The sequence below is a fragment of the Helobdella robusta genome (assembly GCF_000326865.2).
Source record: "Helobdella robusta unplaced genomic scaffold HELROscaffold_20, whole genome shotgun sequence".
NCBI classification, from domain to species: domain Eukaryota; kingdom Metazoa; phylum Annelida; class Clitellata; order Rhynchobdellida; family Glossiphoniidae; genus Helobdella; species Helobdella robusta.
The window spans coordinates 2,934,974-2,956,708 of NW_008704084.1; the positions used below are offsets into that span (position 1 = coordinate 2,934,974).

At 33.2% G+C, this 21,735-nt stretch overlaps 2 protein-coding genes across 2 annotated transcripts; one reads left to right on the forward strand and one right to left on the reverse strand.

Moving 5' to 3' along the window:
* Positions 1-23: 23 nt before the first annotated feature.
* On the reverse strand, positions 24-18,393 carry HELRODRAFT_77344 (hypothetical protein; the record flags this gene model as incomplete). The annotated part of the gene is made up of 21 exons (XM_009018174.1): positions 24-176; positions 549-675; positions 1,649-1,787; positions 3,346-3,547; positions 3,636-3,710; positions 3,809-3,910; positions 4,417-4,581; positions 4,748-4,841; positions 5,614-5,735; positions 5,807-5,876; positions 5,943-6,051; positions 6,246-6,408; positions 7,057-7,175; positions 7,253-7,572; positions 7,760-7,919; positions 8,844-8,995; positions 9,752-9,846; positions 13,610-13,807; positions 13,901-13,985; positions 17,058-17,117; positions 18,302-18,393. The coding sequence occupies 21 exons, from the start codon at positions 18,391-18,393 to the stop codon at positions 24-26; spliced, it is 2,802 nt and encodes a 933-aa protein (XP_009016422.1).
* A 622-nt stretch (positions 18,394-19,015) lies between these two features.
* HELRODRAFT_171462 (hypothetical protein) lies at positions 19,016-20,423 on the forward strand (the record flags this gene model as incomplete). Its single annotated transcript, XM_009018175.1, has 4 exons — positions 19,016-19,039; positions 19,873-19,976; positions 20,105-20,256; positions 20,359-20,423. The coding sequence occupies 4 exons, from the start codon at positions 19,016-19,018 to the stop codon at positions 20,421-20,423; spliced, it is 345 nt and encodes a 114-aa protein (XP_009016423.1).
* Between the last annotated feature and the right edge of the window lie 1,312 nt (positions 20,424-21,735).

Genomic DNA, 21,735 nt, shown 5'->3' on the forward strand with positions numbered 1-21,735 from the left:
CATTCAAAACGTAAATGATATAATTAAGACGGTATGGGAACCAGTTGAGCAACTAAAGGCAAAATGTCCTCAGTTTTCAGTCTCCAGTTTTTTATATCCTTAGAAACTTTGCACCATAACTCTCCGTGTTTCGGTTCGGCACTCAAGCACTGTCGTTTTACTTCTTCTTGTTGAACCTGTCAATTGATTTTTTAAAATTTAATGTTGGTCATTTTTGCTTGATTTATGTAAGTTTAATTTTGTTTATAAACATAGTTGTTGGCGTGCACGATTTATTCACAGATTTATACTTTAATAATAATACTTTTCTCACGTTTCTAGCGTCTTCATTGTTCATATGTTTACATGAAGTTCATGTATTCCTATGCGCACTTATCTCCATGTGTACAATAAAATGAAACAAGACGAATAAAAAACACAAAAAAAGGACTCTCATTCGTAGGTATCTACGACCACTTGTCAACCAATTTCATACGGCTGCTCTGTTTATTCAGATGTTTAACAGCTTTAAAAACGAGTATCAATAATATGAACAACTGAAGCAATACCTCTGAACCATGGATCAGCTCGAATTTGTAGAAGTGTGCCCAAGCGTCACCTAGGTCTCCATCTAATTTCACTGTTCTTTTAAACCATTCACGGGCTTTATCTAATTTTCTTTCCGACCAAATCAACCTGCAGTGAACGTGGTCAACTTTGTTAAAAAAATAGTCTGCATTAAAAAAACTGTAATGTATTAAAATACATCTTCAAAACTTCCACATAAACATGCTCTCAAAAAAATCTGGTTATCAAGATCTCAAATTACACATTCTATCATGGTAAATGTAACAACAGACCTTAATTTGTGTCATTTAAAAAGCTCTTTATTTTTAATTGAATTACCAAAATATATTATTTAAAATAAAATATTGCACCAATCCAATCGAATGACGTAAAGAATTAAAATTGTACAAATAAAAATAACGGGATGCATTCATTATTAATTTACCAGATTACAAAAGTGATCTTCTAAACCAGGGATGGTGAACAGTGTTGCATTACACGATCATGTGTTGCACAATTAGCCATCCAACGCAGATAATTATGCTAATTAATAATTAGTAATTATGCATGTATTATGCAAAAATAGTGTTCGTAAACACAACCAGGAATATATATGGTTAGGGTTGTTAAGGTTAGGTTAGTTATTTTTAACTTTTGAACATTAGAATAAATTTTATACAGCTTTTTTTCGACAAATATTTGTCATCATCAGTGTTTGATACGGCTGTGGTTTTATTTGTTTGTTTGTATAGTTTATTTAGGTTTGTTACTGTAGGCCTATATATATATATATATATATATATATATATATATATAGTTTATTTAGGTTTGTTACTGTAGGCCTATATATATATATATATATATACATATATATATATATATATATATATATATAGAGAGAGAGAGAGAGAGAGAGGGAGTGAGAGAGAGTGAGAGAGAGAGAGGGAGAGAGAGAGAGACGGAGAAAGAGAGAGAGAGCACTGACAAATACAAAATAGTGCGGTGCATTTAAATAGAAGTTGATAAAAATTGTGTGCATGGCATAAAATGATTAGCCACTCCTGTTCTAAACGCTAAAAAAATTAACGTATGCAACTCTTACTTTGCTGCAGCCAGTAGGACGTAGGCATTGTGTTGGCACTTTTTGAGAGCATCTGCACTTTTAGTTTTTCTTTGAGGACGAGGTTCCATAAAAATGGCTTCAGCCCAAAGCTTCCCTGAATCAGGACACTCCTGAAGTGCTGATAAAATAAATTATTTGGAAATTTTTGTAAAAACATATTTAACATCTGTTTAAACTTATCGGACCAAAAAATAATTAATTGAAATGATAGATAAATGGATCAAGAATGAAAGTGGTTTAAATAAATAAATAAACGTAAATAATACGGCTCCTAACACACACACAAAAACATATATTATATATATATATATATATATATATATATATATATATATATATATATATATATATATATATATAGAACATAACCGAATTCTTGACAGTATGTAAAAAATTTAACCGATTTATTGGCTAAGAAGTCTACACCTACCAGAAAACCCACATCAACATGACTCGACAGGAAGAGCATATTCAAGAAGTGTCTTCAATGCTAAAGAGAAAAGGAGAGTTAACATTACAACGTCAGAACTCATACACAGAGCAAGAAAATCATTCCAATTGACAATGGAAATGAAAAAATGTTAACAAGATATGTGAGATCAGTGACTCATTGAACTAGAAGTGGGAAGATGACGTCACATAAATGTGGACCACTCTGGTGATGTGGACCAGAGATTGGAAACAAACATTAAAGGGGCGTGAACATAGCAATAGATACCAAGTTGGCTAAAATGGTAACGGATATGAATTTCGCGAATTAAAGAATAATGAAAATACGAAAGATTAATCAAAATACGGGCTAAGTTCAGACATACCAATGTCACATTTATAAAGGCATATGCGCCCACAAAGAATAGTGATGTATTCACCAAGGATGAGTTCTACATTAATTCTCAAGAGATACTCGACAGAACACGAAGAAATGATGTACTTATGCTAATGGGGACAATAATGCAAAAATAGGATGAATTGGGCAAGATATATGAGGATGTAGGAGTTCAGAACACCTAAAAAAATTTGTAAGTATTAGCCAAATGGGAACAGATAAAAAGGCAGACCCAAAATGAAATAGACCAAGTCGAGATTAGGAAAGAGTTGGATTACCAATACACGCGAGAACTACTGGAAAAATTAAAATATCATTAGAAGAAATTGCAAAAAACAGAAATGGATGGGCATGTTAGTTTTGCCTCTTTGGCTGGAGAAAACCGATCAAGAAAATAACATAAGTGTGTATATATATATATATATATATATATATATATATATATATATATATATATATATATATATATATATAACCTTTAGCCATTAAATTTAATGCTATGCTTGACTTTCTATTTAACTTTTTGATTTTTCTAACGGTTGATCGTAAATCATTTTCAAGTTTCTTGTGTTCAAAACCAAAATTTTTGTTTATTTTATGCATAATAGAGCAAAAAAGCTTTTTTCAGCATTTCTATACCATCTTCGGTGTTCAAATTGATACGTTAGAAAAATCGAAGTTAAATATGAAGTTAACAAATGCAGAACATGCTGTGATTTTCATCAATAATTGCATTTCTGACAGTCTTTATCCAACACACACACACACACACACACACACACACACACACACACACACACACACACACACACACACACACACACACATATATATATATATATAATATAACCTTTAGCCATTAAATTGAGTGCTATGCTTTTGAGACCGGCTCTATTTTCAAGCTTAACAGCTTCAAGCCATAAATCCGCGTTTTTTGGATTTTTCAGTCTGGCTTTCTCCAGGACTGCCCTCGCCTTGATCAACAAACCAGCTTTTTCCTCAACTCTAGATAGCAACAACCACAATGGAATTGATTCAGGACACTTTTGTATCTGTTGAAAAAACAATATTCTGTTTATTTATCCAGTTATCAACCAATATATCCATTAAAAACAAATCATGAAAAAATCTGTCACTAACTCCTTGCTTGTAAATTTCTCTCACATCTTCAATGTTGCCTTCTTGTTCTTCTATTTGACCTTTCATCATCCACAGCTAGATATTTTAAATTATAAATAAACGATAAATAAATTATACACAAATAAATTCACATAACTGTAAGATTGAAGTTTTTCCAGTAAAACTTTAATTACTTTTGCAAATGAAGGGTACAGATCAACTGATTCTTGTAACAATATCCTGGCTTTTGCAATGTCTCCCAAACACCACTCCAGTTTCACAGACTTCAGAAATACCTTTAAAAAATATTTAAATTAGCAGTCGATGACAACATAGTTGTGGAGGTAGTTGATGATGACATGGTTGTGGTGGTTGTTAACTTGAAAACACTTTTTTATCACTCAAGCATTAGAATTTTTAGATAACACTTTTGTAACTACTCAATTTAAACTTAAATTTAATTTACCTAATGCAAATTTAACCTCAAAGATTTTATTTTTAAATTATATTTGAGCAAACATGTTGTTGAAACAAGTTACTAACGCCAATTTTGTAATTAACTGAAGTCAAAACTAGAACACTTAATTATCAAAATATTTATCTATTACCATTATTTTCCGGATATCTCATTTAAGGGACGTCCACGGTTCAAAACAGCTTAACATAGCTGGGTAATAAAATCCCTGGTGAAACACTCATCTTATGAATGAAAGTCAATCCAATAATTAAATGAATTTTTTTATTTCTAACGAAAGTTTATTAATTTGTTAACTGTTAACAAGCTAATAAAAATTAAACAAACTCTAGCAGTAGAAGCATTTGATCTAGCTCTCTGTAGCAACCTCCTTGCTCTTTCAAATTCATTGTTTTCCGATTCCAATTTCACTGCTGCTAACCAAATGACTTCGGCGTTAGGATTAGCCTGAAACGCCAAGGATAGAATACTTCTGGCAGCTGAAACATCACCCTTTATATGTTCAAAGTAAATAGTCAGTGTTCATTAATTTCAGATTACTACCGTTATATTGTTGGTGTTTTCTCGTTGTTTGAGTAGTAAAAGTTATGCATGATATATCGAAAATTACAAAACAAAATGTAGATGGACAATGAAATCAAAATTTAAAATTACTAACAGCAAGCCATTTTGATTTTGCACCCATCAGCCAAAGAACTTCGACTTTTGGACAATGTGTGACTGCCTTTTGTAACAACAGTTCATAACTTTCCCTTAAACAGAAATAATTAATTAGAATTCAACAGAAAAATAGATCATGATCTAGAAAATAGAAGTTTTTTTCATGATTGAATGTTGATATTTCAATAGTTAAAAACATTGGTAGCCAACAAATGGTTCAGTAAAATACAGGGTGTAGGATGAAAAAGATCCGACTCTTAATCAAGCCAACCCTCAAAAAATTTCCGACTTCAGCTCTTTATAAAATTTCCGACTTCAGACACAATAAAATTCTATTATTATTGATAATCTTGATAATCGCAAAGGCTTTCAAAGAAATTGCACCACTCATTGCGCAACACTGCTTATCAATCTAACCTATTGAAGGTACCATGGACATTGTTCATATGACAAGTAAGTGACTAAATGAGGCTCACATTACAAGCAATCGAATAAATAAGTTTTTAATGGGAACACATGAATTTATTTAGGGGTTTGAAGAGTGCACAGAATGAAACCATTTTAGCATAACACATTTTGCAAGAAGCACTGTTTCACGCCAAAGCTGTTCAAGAAAAAACTGTTCAAGCTGTTCACTGATACACATTTCTGCATTCTGTTTTCTATATGCCATTTATTCTCCATGATCATACGTAAGAGTATGTAAACGTAATTTGTATATTTTGTATATGTATATGTATTTATGTCGTTTCATGTATTTACGGAGTCTGTACAAGTTAGTAACTATAAGACAAAATAAATTTGTTAGTATGTGAGATATGAGAAATGAAGTTTTGTAAAATTAAAAACATTTTGTATGTTAACCTTGATCCATAATCTTTCTCAAATGCTGCAGCAGCGAGCCAGATATTTTTTTTATTAGGGAAAACAGAAAGTGAATGGGTGTAAATTGCTCTTGCGCACTCGATTGCACCATGAACTGCACACTGCAAACAAAATATTAAAATTAAGTCATTTAATAATTAATGTTCAAAATGTAAAAAAGTTGAATGCATACGGAATCTGCATCTGTCATCCATGCCTCCTTTTTCTCTTCATCCTCCATGCCAATTCCTATGATGTTATTACTGAAAGTGAAAAGAAGTTAGGTAACAAAAAAACTGTTGTGTTGAAAAATTGTTTAAAAAAATTACATGATGGCTCGACAGGTGTGAACACTGTGAGATTTTTCAGCATCTTCTGCATCCTTCAACCATTGCTCTCTATTGATTTCAACACCACTAGCCCGTAACGATGTCAGAGCTGTTGTAAGATGAAATCATGTTAACGTGATAATTTTAGAAGGACAATGAACTTTATAATTATCAGTTAATATTAATAAATGAGCTCAAAAAATTTTTAATTGTCAATTAATTTAAAATGTCAATTAACTTAAAATCTATGTACAACCAAGATTTTGGATTTCGTTTGTTATTATCGATAAACAGAAAAGTAACCTTTTTCAATAATCTTAGGTACCATAGAAAAATTTCCATTTGCCTCCTCCAATTTGGCAGCAGTAATCCAAATCTGACGATCAGTTGGTATTTGATTTCTGGCTCTGTTTAGTACAGCTTTTGCATTCTCATATGTCTCCAGTCTGCTCAAGGCTAGCCATAACTAATTTGTGAAATTAAATTAAAACGGGTTAAGAAGTATATAATAACCGAAAATAATTATAACATTTATTAATTTTATTATTTTTTTCATTTTCAACATTTTTATTACTACATTATTTATTACAATTATTTAAATAAAATATTTACATATATTACATAGATTTAATAAAAAACACCTATCAAGGGCAATAAAACTTCTAACAAAATCGCGCGTGCATCAGAAGCTAGATAAAATTTGCAAAACTGTATACACAAATTGTATATATGCGTTCAAGTTCTTAAATGTTAAAATGTTCTTAAAATATTAAAATGTTCGCCAGAATACAAACTTTTTCAAAAAGTAACTTTTTAAATATCTAGCAATTAAAAAACTACATCACAAGGATGAGATCAAATCTGCAGAAGCCTAATGAGATGCTGAAGAAAAATGTGAAAATGAAAATTCAGTTCGATTTATTTTCTGCTTCTCACCACATAAGCGAGGTCAAAATTTTCATTTTTATAGTATTTTAAAATTATTCATTATTGTCATCAAAATTACCCAAACCAATTAAAAACTTGACAAAGTCTGAATAGATAGATGAACAGATAGATAGACAGACAAATAGAAAAACAGTTTATTGGTACTAAATAAAGTTTTTTGGCAAACCTCAACATTGCTAGGACAACACTCAACCGCTCTGCTCAATAATATTCTTGCGTCTTCTTCATCCTCCAATTCAACAGCAGCTTTCCACAAGGCCACAGAATTCGGTATATTTTCAAGAGCTGTTTCATAGAAATGAAAAATTAAAAAAAACTAACAAAATTAATTTAAATTAATCTGACGTTGAATGAACAAATACCTTTTCTGAAAATGATTTTTTTATCATTAGAATTTGATTCAAGAGAAGCTGCCTTCATCCAGATGCTTACAGATTGGGGCAGATGTCTGACTGCTTGTGCCACAACAACTCTCGCTTGGTCTCCCGGCATCAACCTGATTGCTTCCATCCACAAATTTTCACTTTTTGGACACTGCTCACAACCGGACATGATAAGATTCCTGGCAGCCTGCAACTTTCCAGTTACCTCTTCCAGAGTGGCCGATGCAATCCACGCTGGAGGATGTTTAGGATTCGTTTCCCTAACTGATTTAAGCAGCAAGCGAGCTTTCTTCACATCACTGAATTAGTAATATTACATCACTGAATTAGCAATATTAGAATAACTGAACAAGCAAATAAACAAACCGTTTACCAGAAAAATGCTAAAACAATTGAACAAATAGTTTAACAAAAAAATGATAGAACAATTGAACAAACAGTTTAACAAAAAATGCTAGAACAATTGTATAAACAAAAGTTAAAAACCTGATGTCGGCGCCTCTAGTGGGAATCATTGATTGCAAATCAGTGAGATAGCCTTTCGGGTCCACAACAGTTTGTCCTGATACAGAATCAGAAACTTGAGTTAATTTTATGTCCATCAGAGCATTTCGGGCTTCTCCTATCTTTTTCATATCGATGTCAGCTAAAATTAAATTTGAGTATTATATTAAAATAAATATTGCCAAGGTGTGATGATGAAGACAGTATTGAATACATCAAAGTTTTAAAATTACTTTGTACATTGAAACATAGGCTATATCGATAAAGAGCCAAAAAAGATTGAAGATGGAGCTAATTATAAAATGTTAAAAATGTAAGCAAACATTTTCTTGAGAGACGACATTGGTTATGAGGGGAGGAGCTGTAAAAAAAAGTGAAATGGTATGGGCATGTGAGAAAATAGTGATGAATCATTGGTTAAAATGCGAAATCATGAAAAAAGTCAAAGTGAAAGAGAAAAATCGACTAAGCCAGGGGAATTTATTTGGAAAAATGTGTCACTGTGCAAAGACTAAATGTTGCTTGGCTTAAAACGCAAAGACTAAATGTTGCTTAGCTTAAAACTGAAAGTGGCTTTTGAAAAGAAGGATGGAAAAGAGTAAGGGATGGAAAAGTGGAAAAAACAGGTAGGTAACCCAAATCGGTGATGGCATACATTAAAAATCTCTAAATTTAAGATTGGTATCTAAGGTTTGAACGACAATATGATGCTACAAAATAATGCCAATATGTTTTATAATGGTTGCGCATCATAAAATGCATTACTGTATCAAAAAAGTGCATTTACCATAGTTAAATTGTTGGAAATGTGTTTGTTCTTCATTTCATAGATTTTGTTCAACTTTACTAAACTTTTCAAAACTCGGCAAAAGTTAAAAAAAAAATTTTTGGACTATCATAGTATGAAAATGATTTTTATTGTAAAATACTTAGTAATGCTGTACAAATAGTTGGTTTTCTGAGCTCAATAAATGAATATAAAAGTTTTATAAAGAAAATTATATATTTAAGAGTATAAATTTGAATGATAAATCAAAGATTGAAATGAATTTTTATTTTCCAAAACAGCCCATAGAAGCAAGCATACTTGCAGGTGTGTTGCTACCGGGGAATGGAGACGTTAGTCCACCGAATCTCTGTTCTCTCAAATCAACTGCCGTCGTTGTATCGCCCATGTGAACATTTTTGCTCAACACCGAATCTGGCATGGGTGTAAACCTGAATGTAAGCATAACAACACCAATAATAACAATAATAATGGCAGATGTGCATAAAATATGTTGATATGCGTATGTACTTAAATTGATTTTTTAATGGAACATTCACATAAAAACCGGTTAATCGAACCACATCGGCTCGTCCAATTAAACGGTTTGCCACATTACCAACTTGATTATTTTTTTAAATTTGATTTGTTAGTTTTCTATTATTTAGGAGACAAAATTAAACACACTACTTAAAAATGCTTTATTAAATTATTCTATTTATTAAGAAGTACTTTCAAAAAAATAATGAAAATAATCATTGTAACATAATAGTATTCGTATTATTTGTAACATATCAATGTTTGAGCTGGTAAATTAAATGTGAAATCTTTAGTTTAAATGATTGAGACGTAGAAGTAAATAAACTCCACGTTTAAAAATTGGATTCATAATTGATTCATGTTTTAAATTGATTCATTTTTTTTTTTATAAAGTGTACCTGTCAAGTTTTCATAGTTAATAAACCTTTAAAACATGAATCAATCAATCACGCTAAACGAAGATTGATTGATTGATTTATGTTTTAAAGATTTATTAACTTTGAAAACTTGACAGGTACACTTTATAAAAAAAAAAAAAAATAAAATCGAATGTCTAAAGATAGGATCAAAAAATGGCATTTAAAAATATTTGCTGGCGTTGAAAACAAAAAAAACATTGTGTTCAAAAGTAATAAGTCAAAAATTCTGTAAGAAGACTAGCAAACAACCTTTCAGCTCTCGGGTTCCTCATTCTTTTGTTTCGTGCATCTCCGATTTCAGGCAGGTTGGTCCATTCGTCCAGAGTCACTCCAGACAATTCTCTCTTAAAATGTGGGTTTTAAATCTTTAAACAGATAATGAAATCTATTTTACACAGACTTCAGGCATTATTGTGTTATAGCAGACTACCAGAGCAAAGCAGACATGAAAGTTTTCACTATGAACGAAATTCAATAATCAATTTGTTAGTACTGCTTTGCAGCAAGCTCACACAAGATCATAAGAGCGATATAGCTTTGCTATTTCCAACCTACATGAGATTTTTTCTATCAATGTTCCATAATTTGAGTTTATCGGGTTTAAAATGCAAATTATTCAAATTTTTATACTCCAAGTAACTACATGTTTTAAGCAGGGCTTCGAACCGGAACAGAACCGAAAACCTGAAAAAACCGATATTTTAGCCGAAACGAAACTCGGAACTGAACCGAAATATTTTTTGCTTGCCGAACCGAAACCGAAACGAAAAAAATAACGTTCCGGTTCGAAGCCGTTAATATATTTTTTATAACGAGCACTTTTTCAAAAGTCTTTGTTATTTTTCCATGTTTGTATAATATCTTTGATCATTTGTAATCTTCTATTTTTTTTCTTCGCTATTTTATTTCCGTTCCCACGTTGTTTATAATTGTGTTGGAGTTGATGAATTCAATAAATTGATCAAAAAGAGAAGTTAGATATCAGATAAAAGTTTTTCAAAATTTTCGTAAATGTAAACTTATTTATAGAAATTAAGTAAAATTTTTCAAAATTTACTGAATTTGTAATTTAACTTTAAAATTATAGCAAAATTTCTATCTAACGTAAATGAAACATTGATTAAATATTTTTTTATGCTTAAAGATAATTTTATTTTTAAAATTTAGAATGGGACGAAACCTAGAAAACACAAGCAGAGATTTTTTTTCATACAATAGATTAGAGGATAAAAGCACATGTAATATCTGTAAAACGATTTTGAAAGGAAATCACGTTGTCAATTTGGAACGTCATTTGAAACGTTATCATGATGACGAATACGAAAATGTTCAAAAAAAAAGTTAAAGTTGACTAAGAAAGATGATGTAGCAGATACCAGCCATGCAGATAATCAATGTGGTTTGGATATTTTCGTAAAATCAGAGTTTTTGAAAGTCCAATTAAACAAAGAAACTATATTTAAAGCCTGCGTCGAACTTATTACAGTTAATGGATGCTCGTTTGAAATGCTAGAATATTCAGGATTTAGAAAAATATTAGATCCGGTAATTTCTGCTATTGGAAATAATTTTACCATAAACCCCGAAAATGTTAAATTATTAATTCCAGAAACGGCTTCCAAAATCATTTGTAAAATAAGTGACATACTTAGAAAACAAATGATTTCTTTAAAAATTGACACAGCTACTCGATTAAATAGATCAATTTTAGGAATTAATGCACAGATAATAAAAGATGATAAAATAAATTTGTTTACTTTGGGTATGACAGAATTAAAAAATAAACACACTGGGGTATATATTAAAAATATGGTCGAGAAAGTTTTAGATAAATACAATCTTGATATAAAACAAATTTATTCTATTACTACAGACAATGGAGCTAACATGGTGTAAAAAAATTGTAAAGATTTAGTAAAAAAATTGCGAATTTCATCCCTTATTTTGAAAATGAAAGATTTAAAAATCAAAAGACCAATTTTAGATTGCCCAACCAGATGAAACGGTACCTATAACATGATGAAATCTTTATTAGAATGTAGACAGTTTAGTTCATCCTTGGCAGAGAGTAATCTAGATTACTATTTTCATGAAAACAAATGGATGAAAATAAATTTAATAGTTGACAGCCTCCATCCACTATTTGAAACAACTTTAAAATTACAAAGTGAACAGTTAACTTTGAGTGATTTTTATGGTGTTTGGATAGAGTGTAAACTTAAATTAAAAAATTTTTTTACTGAAATTTTACTTAAAAATTTAGATGTCAGAGAAAAGATTTTATTAAACAACGAAAGTTTATTAGGATTAATTTATCTAGATCCAAGATTTCAAATATTGCTTACTCTGCAACAAAAATCTCTAGCAGTACAACATTTAAAATTGGTTTGGAACAAATTAAAGTTTTTAGAAAAAATTGATTTATCACTTAGTTCTTCTTTGGAAGTTTCGTCAAGTGAATCTGTTGAACTTGAACCATTGGATGATTTTGAAGTATTTTTAAAAAACAAAGAAGAAATGACGACTGCCTATAAATTTTCTTTATCAGCAGCTGATGATGTTGATATAGAATACCTTTTGAAAGAATTTGAACACATACCAAGGTTAGAAAGAAGAAAATCTGTTATCAGTTTTGGGGAGAAAATAAAGATAAATATCCTCAACTATACAAAATAGCTAAAGAGATTCTTGGTGTACCGGCTACACAAGTGAGTGTAGAAAGATCATTTCCCGGATTAAAATTTATACTTAGAGATTGCAGAAACAGTTTGAATGAAAATACATTAGAAGACATTTTATTAGAGGAAATTTTCATCTGTTTTAGTCATTGTATATAAATATATACTTTTGTTTTCTGAGAAATGTTGTGCATTTTTATACTTTGTTTCCATTTGCTGGCTAAAAAAATATTTAAACACATTTTTTTGTATATTTAGAAACTTAAAAAATTCATGACTAATAGTTTCTTAATGAGTTGAAATTTAATTAACAATGATATGTCAATAACTAGAATATCCGATACACGCGATACCGGCAACATTTACAATAACGCAATTAAATATAATTAATTAAATATATTTGCCCGCAAATTTATTAGTGCGCTCCACCACGTAATGTCAAAGAAATTCACCTTACATTTCTTGTCTGGAAGATAATTAATTTTTTTTCGCTAAGTTTCGTGATTATTGCATTCAGAATTATTTGTTACGGAATTTTTAATTTAAAATTTTTTATTAAAATTGAAAATTAATTTGGCTTCTTATCAATAATTTTACATCATTTTATAAGTTTTCTTTACTTTGCTTTACAAATTTGTGCCAGTAGGATTGTGATGACCATTTACAAAATTTAATAACTTTGATGGGCAAAAACGTTTCCCGGAACTGAACCGATAACCGGAACCGAACCGAAATTTTATCTGGAACGAAAACTGGAACTGAACCGAAATATATTTTGTTAGTCGAACCGAAACCGAAAACCGGAACGAAAAAAATTACGGTTCGAAGCCCTGGTTTTTAGCTTATGGATGGGACATTTAAAACTGCACTTATTTTTAAAATTTATTGTTTATGTGTTGATGCAAAACAAAAAAGAACACACGTATAACAAACTATTTGAGACATTAGCTTTGTTAATTCTTATTAAATACTTAATATCAGATGAAATAAAACTACATAACGGTGCCAGTGCACATTTGCAGATTGGTTCATGGAATATTTCTGTTGCAGTTTATATTGCTGTTTGGAACAGCTTGCCGCCATCATTGATTGGATTAGGACAGGACTTTTTCTCAAAACAATTAAGAAAGAACTGGAAAGATTTTTATTTTCTGCTAAACCTTAATAAATTGTTTGCAACAGAGTCAATGATTCGCTACAGGCTCACTTTCTTTAAATCTTCATATACTCCTTCCAATCATATCCAGGTTTATTAATTTATATTTCTATAGATCTACCTCTCTAATAAATTTCTTTCTATTTTTCTTTTGAATGCTCTCTTTTCGATTACTGGTGAAAAGAAGAGTAATTTGAGTTGGCGACCGAAATATAAATAGCCTCTGTACTTTTATGGAAAGTGATGTTATTACATCAAAAAAAATTTATTAACCTTGAGGTCAGAAAACTGCTGCTGAATTTTTGGTCTTTCTTGACGATATTTTTCCAATTCTTCTTTCATGCGTTTTTCTCTTCTCTCCTTTCGTTTCTCATCCATGCGACTGTCAATGCTGAAGTATATTTCGTCAGCTTCTTCGTCATCTTTGTCATAAGGATCTCTCGCACAGATACTACCTCCATAACCTTCAAACTTTCACCAACAAAAAAAAGGTATTTAAATATTTCTTGAAACTGCATTGATGACAAAAAGACTTAAATGCTTTTTCTGAATAAACAAGCTCACCTCATCGTAGTTAGCATCATTGAGATCTTCCTCTTCCTCTTCATCATCTTTTTTCTTTTTTGAAGGTGGAGCATGCCTTTCCTCCCTTTTAAATTAAAAAATATTCTGTAAGCCAGTTAACTACAATACAACAACACACGTTTAGACGACATTTTCCCCGAGATCGGGGGTTGCCGTTTGGCTACCTATGATGAAACCGAAATACCCCTCGACGCCATCCACATCTGTCACTTGCCTCAGTATTACGCAACCCCGCTATCACCCTGTCCTTCTCCACCTGCTCTCTCCACCCCAATCGCGGACGACCCCTTCCTACCACTCCTTCAACCTCGAACTCCAACGCTCGCCTAATCCCGACCCTTTCATCCCTTCTCAACACATGTCCATACCACCGCAATCTCGATCTCCTTATCAATGTCACAATGTCCTCATTCAGTCCCATCATCGACATCAGCTCTGTATTACTCCTCCTATCCTTCACTTTAACCCCACACATCATCCTCACCATAGCTCTTTCAGCCCTCTGCAGTACACTTTCCTCCTCTCTCCTCAACACCCAAGTTTCACCACTATATACCATCGCTGCTCTCACACATGCTTTATATACCCTCCCTTTCATCTTCACTGACCATTTCTTTCCACAAAATACCCCACCCAGTTCCCTAAATTTCATTCATCCCACACGAACTCTAGCCGTAACTGCGCTCAAACATCCTCCATCCGCGTTCAGCTTATCCCCTAAGTAAACAAAGCTTTCCACTCTTTCAATACCACCACTCAACCCCGTCCTTGCGTCCGTCCTATTAATCACACCATGAACACATTTCTTACATTTGAACGTGCCTTCCACCTTTTTCAGTGCCACCCTCACACCACTACATCTCTTATGCACCCATTTCTGACATCCTATACACAATACCGGGTTAGCCTTCACTCTCCTGTCACATATCCCACAGGGGTCTATTTTACTTATCACTCGCTCCCCACCTTCCCCACTCACCATTACCTTTGTCTTACCAATATTAACTTTTAACCCTTTCTTTTCAATAACACTTTTCCATCTGTCAAATTTTAACTGCAATTCTTCCATGCTATCAGCCATCAAGACTAAATCATTTGCATACAAAATCTCAAATAACAACCCCTCCATTATGTTTCCACACACAACATCCATCACAATTGCAAACAGAAACGGTGATAACACTGATCCTTGATGCACCCCTACCTTAACACTAAAAGCGTCCGACATCCCCCTTCCAACCCTCACCTTTGTCTTTGCCCCTTCATACATCACAGCTTTAACAAGTCTCTCATTCACTCCTTTCTTCCTCAACGCACATTCAATGACGTTCCTCGGTACTCGATCAAAAGCCTTTTCTAGATCCACAAAACACATATACAATCTTCGTTTCTTCTTTCTATAATTCTCCTGCAACATTCTCACCATGAACAACGCATCCACCGTTCCCCTACCAGGCATAAACGCACACTGCATTTCATTAACTGTCACCATATTTCTCAACCTCCTCTCAAGCACCCTCTCCACTACCTTCATTCCGTGCTCTAGCAATTTCACACACCTATATGACCCACAATCTCTCACATCTCCTTTGCCCTTATACAACGGCACCAACACACTGTGTCGCCAATCCTCAGGTATACCTTCATCATCAAACATACTGTTAGCAATTCTCATCATAACTTCAATTCCTATAACCCCACTCGCTTTTATATGTTCTGCCGCCACTTCCGAAACCCCTGTCGCCTTACCTAGTTTCATTTCTCTAACTGCTTTCTCTACTTCCTACATCGTCACCTTCTCTATAGGTCCGTGTGTGACCGCGGATTTCACATCTCCATCCCACTCATTCTCTTCATTTATCAACCTTTCCATATGAGCTTTCCACACCTGAGCTTTTTCCTCCTCATCTATGCACAACTTGCCAGATCCATCCCAAACACATCCATTCCCTATAACATCTTTCCTATCCCTCATTGACTGCTTTGCTACTTTGAACATTTTCCTCGAACTCACATCAAATTCCATTTCCTTCATTAACCTATCTGATGCTTTCGTCATTGCAGATGCCACTGCCTGTTTTGCAACCTTCTTAGCCTTCCTATACTCAGACTCCACTTCCTCCGTCATGTCCCTTCTCCATACCCTAAACCTCTCCTTCTTGACCTCCAAAACCCTTCTTATATCTTCATCCCACCACCACGTCTCACCATGCCTACACTTTCCTTTCGTCCATCCACATACTTTATCTGCCGTAGCCAACAGACAGTCCCTGTATCTCTCCCAAACATCTCCATCCTTACCACTCCCAATTTTCAGCCACCTTCACTTCAAATGCCTTCCTCACCTCTGCATCTTGCAACTTCCATGTCTTTCTCTTTGCCACAAACTTATCCTTCTTCCTCCTCCCCATTTCTTTTGATGTCACATCCATCACAACCATACTATGCTGCAGCATACCAGGTATCGCCTTCACATTCTTCACATACTTCCTATGTTTGGCCCTTACCAATATATAGTCTATCATTGACCTATGCTCCCCTGACCTATATGTAATCAATCGCGCTGGTTCCCTTGTAAACCAGGTATTCCCCACCACCATGCTATGTGCATCCGCCAACTCCAACACTCTACGCCCTTCCTCATTCCGTATACCATATCCCCATCCCCCATGTACACCTTCATATCCGTCTGCATCCGCCCCCACATGACCATTCAAATCACCCAACACCACAAACCCATCCAAGCCAGTTAACTACAATAAAATCGAATATTCATTTTGCAAGTTTGCAAATATTTCTGTACAACACCGATGTGCCAGCTCAATAAAATCTTGTTCAAGAATTTGTATCACATATAACAAAATATTGACCATGAGTTGGAAAGTAATAACATTACCGACTCAGTGAATAAGAGTTGAAAAGAACTAACACTGCCAGCATATTAACAAGCACTCGGAAAGCAATAGCATTACCAACATATCAGGTGAAAAAATTAAAAATGAGCGGTAAGGTGAAAATGAAAAGATAATAAAATTTAAATTGAAGCTGAGTTAAAACAATTAAATAATGATTCTGGATAGAGGGAAAATTATGCAGTTTAATATTTATTGAATGAACTGAAAAGAACGTTTCTTACGGAATGTCATCAGCATCCCTGGCTGGACCAATATCCGATCTTGTTGTAAAACCAGTTGCTCTGAAAATTTATTGAAGAATTGAATTCAAATGAGGAATATTAAAATTTCACATAACATAAATAAAATGAAACAATGATGATAGTTAATCAATTTAATAGTTCAAAATAAAAAATAAATCCATTTTGAATCAACATTTCAGAAAAAAAGTTGCTTCAAAACGATCGTAATTAAACCATTTATCAGTTGAGGACGAATGCACGTATACGTCAATGCAACAAACAGTGGTATTTGTTTAAATGAACTGAGTGAATGCAACGAACAGTTAAAAGTATAATAAAATCCTTGCCTTCACGCATTCATCTTCAACTAAAGATCACAATGCGGAACTGAAAAGAATTACTAAACTACTGCAATGCAAATGACTAACCTACTGAAAAGCAATGGTTACAAAGCATCATCCACCGAAAACACCATACAACAGAGACCACCACAGCAGAATAACAATATACTCAAAAACAGCAATGACAACAACATATTCCTATATTACCGAGATCATATTTATATTTATATAACACATTTATATTTACATTTATATAGCGCTTGTTATAAATGAAAATCTCTTAAAAGCGCTCTCACCAATTCCATACACAATGTTAATGAAAACAGAACAGAAAATTGAAATAAAATCCATGTCATGTTTATCAACAAAATGAATCAATCAAGTGATGTTTCTGTTTTCTTTTTTGACTTGGTTGTTGCTTGACAAACTCCAGCCCCGATAGATCTTGACATATTCCAGCCACGATCTATCACTAGTCATCCACATATTTGACATCTACGCACAAACGAAAAAAAGTTGATGGGTGCAAATCATTCGGTCTGTCCTCGCTCATCCTCTTCTTGAAAGCAGGGTAACGCGATAAAGCTTCAAGTGACTGACTGAGGTAATCAAGCACATCAGCCGCCACAAATTTAGTGACTTTAAATATTCTTGTACGAACAAAGACTTTACTCGTTGAAATTCTCGATTCGTCAGAAGGCTTCGAACTAACAATTACTTTAGAAGATATATATACAATAAATTATTCCATGAATCTGACAAGGTATTTTTTTTTACAAAAAATTGTCTTCAAAAATAACTCAAAAAATTTTTTGCAGAAAATTACATTATGGCCTTGGTCATATAACAATGTTTGGTGATTTTATTTTAAAATTAAAAATGCATGTAAAAAGAAATTCTTACCCTCTCCCTAATCCTGGTACATAACCTAATGGAGCAGCCAATCCAATGAAGGTTTTCTTCTTTTTATCCACTAGTGATTGAACTGCAGCCATTAAGAATCTTTTTAAAGAAAAAAATTTTTAAAAACAACTTAACTAAAACTTTTTAAGTTTCATAATAATTATACACACAAAAGTGACAATGTATATCAAAGCTGAGTAGAACTATCTTGAAGTCCGCATTTGCATGTTTGCTGGCTCAAGTAAGAGTGTTCATGTTGCTGCTAGGTATAGACGAGCTGAGATAAGAAAATGAGACTAACAATTCGTGCAACTCTTTCTTATTAAATTACATCAATCTTTGGCGGATCGAAGCAGCAGCATCATGGGTATCTGAACAGTTTCCACTAAAATTGCTTTGGCACCTTCATAGAGGGAGAGGTTAGAAAAGGTATCTTAAACGTAGTCTGCTTCACCTTAACCTTGATCAGCTCACTATGATTGTTAAAAATCTCATTAGGCTATTAAAATTCAAAAATAAAACAAAAATACTTATGGTAAGTGCCTACAAAATGTGAATTATGTTGGAAAACGTCAAGGTTTTATAAGCCACAATGAAAAACAGCATTGGTTACCAGAGAGCTTAGGCACTACAATGTGGACATAGTGGCACTCAAATCATCCAACTTGAGATAATGAGATAATCAAAAAACGTGGTTTAGAAAGTGTAACAGCAATGGCCTTCTACTTCTTAAAGCAGGTGTTACACATGACCTTTTGATAACCAATACTCTCTCCCGTATTCCTAACTGCAACAAAAAAACTAGTATAAATCCTCGTTCAGGGCATTGATATCTGACTAAGTCACTACGAAAAGAGATAAACAAACGAGATGTCGAGTCACCAGAGTTATGTGCGGTGCTGATTGTTGGACTGATTCGTCACAATATGTCTAAATTTCAACTTAACATCAACCTTGTAAGAAGATTCAAAGGTAAAAGATGAACAAAAAAATCCAGCGTATCTGAAATGTATAGTAGCAAACATGCAAAATAACTTGCCAGCGACCTAGATGGCAGACAATCAATCAGCTCCTACCTCTGGAAAACAACCCAAAAACACTAGGCCTAACTTTTGATACGATGCTATCCTTTTCACATCACCATAAGTTGACAACATCAAAGACCTCCAAACGCAACAACATCCACAAAGCAATAAGTGCAACCACCACATAGAAACTCTGTTACAAACCTATAAAGCTATCGGCCGTTCAGTCATAGAGTATGCTTATCCTGCTTGGTCTCTGCTGACATGGGACTCCAGCATCAATCAACAACAACATTCACAGATAGCAGCTTTACGGGTGATCACTGGCTGCCACAACATTTCATCAGAACATCTGCTCTCCTAGTGCCAGATGCTCTCCGTGAAACAGCATTCGGACCTTTCTCTCTTCTTAATACTTCTTAATACTATTGCAGCATACCCTACAGTGCTACAGTCCGCAGCACCCTTGCCACGCCATTCTAACACGCCTCCTTACCGCAACATTCAAAAATGTCACCAACAGTACAATCAATACTCCCCCACCAGATTGACGCGTGTGTGTTGGCGAAAGTGGTGGATATAATTGAATTGTTGGGATCAATCCTGTGTTGTTGTATCAAAGAAAAATTCGCATTGGAGTGGGGACTCTGGTTGCTTGTTTCTTCGATCACGTCGGGGTCACCAATTTGTTGCGGTTGCGCTAATGTATGAAAACAACAAGCCAGGAAGAGCAGTGAGCGGGAGTGAAAAGAAAAAAGAGTAGTATTCGTTTGGACAGGCTGGACAAGACTGAAGAGTCGATTGAGTACAAGAAAAAAATGCAGTCTATTGTTGATGCTTTTATAGATGCAAACTTGCCACTGACAATTTTAGACAGGAAAAAAATGCAGACCATGTTCAAAACTCTAGATCTAAAACTGAAATCTCCAGGTTAATTTTTTAATTAAATTAAATAATTTTCCAAGTAAAAATTTAAGATCTTGACATTATATTATATCATATGATAAAAAATGTATTCTTTATTTTAAAAAGGACAAAATTACATAGAGAAATTGAGACTGAGCGTTGCAACATTTATGAAAAATCTTATAAAATGAGTGGCAGATTGAACAAAACAAGATTCTTCCAGTAATAACAAATAATGGGTCAAATATGGTGAAGGCAATAAAAGAGCTCAATTTGACAAATGAAGTTGATGATAAGAGTGAGGATGAAGATGAAATGAACATGAAGATAAAATGAAATTAGTTGTAACGATGCTATAAGACGTGCAAATCGAACGGCGAATTAAACGTTATAAGGCATGAGAAGCCCGCACGGAGAATTGGACGTTATAAGTCACTTATAGGGCGAATACGACGAAATTATATGTCGTGAGGAACCCGCATGTCAAATTCAATGTCAATAGGATGCGATAAGACGTGCAAATCGTTTAGACTGTGTAAAATGTGAGAATCGCACGACAAATTCGACGTTGAGATGGCTGAAATTTGTACAACAAAGTCAATGCTACGTTGACAATACAAGACGCTAAGTCGAAGCTCAAAATTTGACGTCAATTAAGACAATATAAAGCATCCGGCATCCATATTTATGTTTAAGGGATGATAATTTTAAAAACAATAAGTAATTTGTAACATCAAGTATCATATGGTAACAAATACAAACACACAGATATATTTATACAGTAATACAAACAGGTACATTATTCATGTGTTAAGATGTAACAACTACCTAAAGGCTCAAGTAAGCTAATGTTATATTAACGCTGGTGACAAAACCATGGCCCTTCATGTCAACACATGAGCAGTGATACCAGTTTATACAGCCATCACACTGTACCCACAAAGTAAGAGTTTGGTTGTCTCTCCCAGATTGCCCAGCACAGTCATTATGTGTGAATGAGCGTGAGCATGATGCTACAGCTGTAAAAAAAGTGGTCAGTCTAATTGGCTGTCTTGCAATCCGTAGATAATGAAACAAAATTATTCTTAATTTAATCAAAACAAATTGTTTTAATATAATTTATATATTAAATAAAAATAATGCAGTAAATTGCAACAATATTACAAAATATAATAGCCGACTTGAGATAATTATTAATGAACAGAGTATTTGGCTTTTTATTAAAGAAACCCAATTTTTCTTAATTTAATTGAAACAAATAGTTATAATATAACTGAAAAACTAAATTGTATTAAAATAATGTGGTATATTGTGCTGTATATAATATCTCAAAATATAGTGGCTGACTTTTCACGAAAACACAAATTTTCCTCTTTTAATCAACACAACTTATTAAAATATAAATGAAAAACTATTCAAAATATGTATTTGAACAAAAAATAATGTTAAAAAATTGAAATAATGTATTAAATTGTGCTTCTGTGAAAAGTCAGCCAAATACTG